Source organism: Andrographis paniculata, unplaced genomic scaffold (genome assembly GCF_009805555.1).
Source record: "Andrographis paniculata isolate CXL003 unplaced genomic scaffold, ASM980555v1 Contig62END, whole genome shotgun sequence".
NCBI classification, from domain to species: Eukaryota; Viridiplantae; Streptophyta; class Magnoliopsida; order Lamiales; family Acanthaceae; genus Andrographis; species Andrographis paniculata.
Window position 1 is genome coordinate 2153431 of NW_026137598.1, and position 4939 is coordinate 2158369.

The 4939-nt window shown below is 40.9% G+C and overlaps 1 protein-coding gene across 1 annotated transcript; it reads left to right on the forward strand.

The window, feature by feature from the left end:
- Nucleotides 1–980: 980 nt before the first annotated feature.
- Nucleotides 981–2818, forward strand: LOC127261066 (AAA-ATPase At2g46620). Its single transcript, XM_051289228.1, has one exon. It carries the CDS (start codon nt 1180–1182, stop codon nt 2614–2616), a length of 1437 nt encoding a protein of 478 aa, XP_051145185.1. The 5' UTR covers nt 981–1179; the 3' UTR covers nt 2617–2818.
- Nucleotides 2819–4939: the final 2121 nt, after the last annotated feature.

Sequence of the window (4939 nt, forward strand, 5' to 3'; positions counted from 1 at the left end):
ATACTTTATTCCATAATAAAAAGTTAATAATTGAATACAAAATCTTATTTTCGCATACCTAAATGTAAAATACATCTATCCAAAAACAAATATACATTCATCAAACTAAAGTGTATTATGATAGTGTTAGCTAAGGAGAGTAGTTGATGAATTAAGATATGTTTGCACTTTCATAAAACTACTAATTGTAGGACTTTGAAGGGGAGGTGTCAGTAGTCTCATACGAATTAAAATAATATGTATATACATATACATGCACAACAATACAATACAATTGAGTTGATCATCAAACTTAACGTACCCCCCAACTAAAAGAAATATTTACAGCTATTTTAATTCATCCCCTCATCTACTCGTAATCATCGAAAGGCGTAATTATCAATCACCTACAACACTATCTAACAATATATACTTTTATCATTCAATTTATCCTCCAATCCCTAATTCAACACAATTAAGTGGTTGCCAAGACTTAAAAGACTCTTTTCTCATCAAACTTAACAATACCAACAAATTAAATTAAATTAAATTAATTATGAACCCAAGATTTATTCCCAATTAGTATTTCATTTGTTCAGAATTCATCAGTTGGAAAATCCACCCCTCCCCTAGTATACCTAAGAACTGATAAAAACCCCTGATTTATTCCAAGATTCCAAATTCAATAAATGAAGCCCCAAAGTCAATGTTCAATGCTGCACCATTTTTAATCACTCTCTATCTCCTTATTAGTAATTAAAAAAAAAAAAAAAAGAAAAAAACGTCGAATAAAGGATGACCTAATAGTTTATATTGTGAGATTATGATTGGTTCGTCCAATGTGATTTATTTGTCAGACCTAATTTACAAAGTATTCTAAAATAAAAAATAAAAAATAAAATTCAGTAAGTAAAATGCGTATTGATAGTACCAGTCGCCGTTGTACATAAATTTCGTGTGGACAGAGTTGTCCTCAGGAGTCTGTGTGTATGTATGTCTGGCCCACAGCCTTTTCTTTTCTTGCCACCAACGGCGCCTCACTCCAGCCCCACCATCATCGTCATCATCATCACCTTTATTTACTTAGCCGAACAATTTCCCTGCAGCAACCATTCCTTCTTCAATAAATAAATAAATTTCAATTTCGATACCATACGATACCTGCAGGGAGGAGGAGGAGGAGATTGATTCCGGCTTGCTATGATTGTGGGCAGCTTGATCTTCGTTCTGTCGGCCGCCTGCTTCGTCTTCCTGCTTCGCTGGTTTCTGCACCGGACGGCTCTGATATTCGTGGTCAGGAAATGGACGGAGTGGGTCGGAGACCGAGTTCACGTCCACCAGCACTTCCGAGTTCCCGAGTTCAACGACTCAACTCAGCAGGAGAACCAGTTCTACCGCCGAGTTTCGCTATACCTCAATTCGTTGCCGTCCTTGGAAGACTCCGATCACACCAACCTCTTCTCGGGGAGGAAACCTAACGACATCGTTCTCTGCCTCGACGACGACCGGCCCATCCACGACGTCTTCCTCGGAGCTCGAGTCGCGTGGGTGAATCAAATCCATAGAGATGGTTGGAATCATGTTGTATCGCGGAGTTTCGTGCTCAGGATTAGGAAAAAGGATAAGCGCAGGATTCTGAAGCCATACCTTCAGCACATACACGCGGTCTCCGACGATCTCGACCAGGGCGGGAAAGAGTTGAGGATTTACAGCTGCAAGGATGGAAAGTGGAAACCGGTTCCGTTCAATCACCCAGCCAACTTCGAGACGCTTGTTATGGATGTGGATTTGAAAGCCAAAATTCGATCCGATTTGGAGACGTTTCTCAAATCCAAGCAGTATTACAACAAAATCGGCCGCGTTTGGAGACGCAGCTATCTGCTCTACGGTCATTCAGGGACGGGGAAATCAAGCTTCGTCGCGGCGACCGCCAATCTGCTCAACTTCGATGTTTACAACCTTCATTTGTCGCAGGTGCTCGACGACGCAGATCTGAACTCTCTTCTGTTGCGAACCACGACTAAATCTCTCATCGTCGTTGAGGATCTGGATCGTTTCGTTTCGGAGAGATCCAAGGAGCGAATCACCTCCTCTGGTCTGCTGAATTTCATGGACGGGATATCGAATTCACTGGAGGAGAGGATTATGATCTTCACGATGAACGGCAAAGACGGAGTAGACTCGGATTTGCTACGGCCGGGAAGAATCGATATGCACATATACTTCCCTCTCTGCGACTTCAGTTCGTTCAAGAGTTTGGCCAACAATTATCTAGGCGTGAAGGATCACAAATTGTTCCAACAAGTGGAGGAAATCTTTCAGAGTGGCGCAACGATGAGTCCGGCGGAGATCAGTGAATTGATGTTAGTAAATCGGAGCTCGCCAAGCCGAGCCTTAAAATCCGTAATCTCGGCTTTACAATCGAACAATAGGAATGGGGGAAAGGTCGCGGCGGCAAGGTTGAGCGACAGCGCGGCCTCATCTCCAGCTCCGCCGCCGCTCCCGGAGGAAGGCGGTGGCACACCCTGGAAGGAGACGGTGCCCAAGGAGTTCAGAAAGCTGTACGGGTTGTTAAAGATGAAGAGCTGCAAGAGGCCTGGATCGTTCGATCATGATTCCGAGCTGATCCAACGGTGACAAATCTATCTATAGATATTATATGTGCGTGTGTTAGAAAAAAGAGGATTACATACATACATAGATGCATCAATATTGCATTGCATTGCATTGCTGTTTGTTGTTGAATGATTGTCGTGTGATGTGATTCTTTTTTGCAAATTAAATTTTGTAGATTTTTACAGATACATACAAAACACAACACTGCGACGTTTCAACCAAACATCTTTTCTACATTAATTCTTCAATCAGATGAGATTGAGCATACACTGCGGACGAATCCACCCCTCATTTCTTTCCATTCTCTCTCATGTGTCACATTAATTTTTTTCTCCCCCAAGTCAGGAACCCGTATATCAAAAAACCTTCACAAAGACATCTATACACTCCAAAACTCAACCATAAGGCTCAATCCATATTGGGAGCCCGATCCACGGAGAAACACGGCCCACAAGAAGGTCCAAATCAGTGAGATATTTGGTCAAATAAGAGACGGATAAAATATAATTTAAAAGTAAGAAGAATTCGGGGGAGGTTGGAGAAAAATAAGGGAGTAAACCTTATCCGAACAAGGTTTAGAGAATAAAAGGGAAAGAAGACGCCGTGAAAAGCATATCATCCTCTTCAACATTAATTATTTTCTTTGCAATTTAATTTCTGCAGTATTTTTTCAGAATTTTTACAGTTTTCTTCGATTAATTTCAATTTAATTTTCAGCTTCGTTCTTGTTCAATTTACCTTCTTTTTTCGTTAATTATTCGGATATCGCGAGATAGCCCGGATCCTTTCTTGAGGAGGCCGGGGAACCCTTCGAACAAATCAATTCCGACAGGCTTTTCCGATTAAGCCATCGGTGGCGATTTTTTTACGACAACAACATCTTTGATTAGTTACAAGATATTTAGCTATTCAAATTTTTGATTTGTTTAAAATTTTGTTTGGATTTTTTGGACTTTGCAAACAAAATTTTAAATGGGTTCAAATCGATATGCTAAAAATTCAAGTTAACTTGAAATTCGATATATAAATATTTTAATAAATTTATTATATATGTTGACAAAAAAATTGTGTTATTTTTAATAAATACAAAAATTTTTATAAATTATATTTGATTTGAATTTGATGTGGGTCATATTCTCTAAATGGGTCATTTGATTTTCCGTCCGGGTCGATTTGTTTTTCAACTTGGTTTTCGATGGTTTCTTTGATTCGAAGAGATTTGGTCTTCGGTTTGATTTTGCCGGACATTGGAGGGCTTTGGTCTCCATGCAGGCGATTTCATCGTTGGCTTTGGATTTGATGCCCTCTTTGGACGATCCGAGGTTTTGATCTTTGATTTGGCTTTGCCGCATTTTGAAGAGCTTTGGTCTCCGTGTAGGCGATTCGATCATTGGCTTTGGATTTGATGTCTTCTTTAGACAATCCGAGGCTTCGATCTTTGCTTTGGCTTTGCCGCCTTTTGGGGGCTTTGGTCTCCATATGGGCAATTTGATCATCAATTTTGGATTTGATGTCTTTTTTGGACGATCCGCGGCTTTGATATTTGGTTTGTCTTTTCCGTCTTTTGGAGAGCTTCGGTCTCTATGTGGGCGATTTGATCGTTGGCTTTGGATTTGATATCTTCTTCGGACGATCCGTGGCTTTAATCTTTGCTTTGGCTTTGCCACCTTTTGAGAACTTTGGTCTCCGTGTGGGCGATTTGATCCTCAGCTTTAGATTTGATGTCTTCTTTGGACGATCCGCGGCTTTGATATTTGGTTTGTCTTTTCCGTCTTTCGAAGAGTTTCGGTCTCCGTGCGGGCGATTTGATCCTCAACTTTGATTTGTTGTCTTCTTTAGACGATCCACAACTTTGATCATTGAGAATGTGGATTTGGTATTCCATAACACTTTTGGCGGTGTGTCCCTTTGATTTTTGGATTGAGGGTCTGGTTGATGCTTTTGACGAAGAACGCGGCGAATACCTTAAAGCTTTGGGATGAACTTGGGATGCTCTTCCTTTGCTTTGACAAATTCCTCAATGGCTTTGGGAGCTTTGATCCTTCCTCCGACTCGGACATACGACGAAGAACGTTAACTTCATCGATTCATCAACCAATATTGGATCATTTGTCCAAATCAGTGACTTTCGACGAAGAACGCTTCGAAGGACACGGAGAACAATTCAGAGAGAGTCGAGAGACTTACCCCTTTGCTTGAATCCTCGATGCAACTTCGGTATCTCAAATGAACTGACCATGACTCCTATTTATAGGGGAAGGGTGACCTCGGCTTTCTTTTTGTATGATGCCACGTGGAGCGTCCTGATTGGCCAACAAGAAGATTTTCACTACTAGAAAATTAG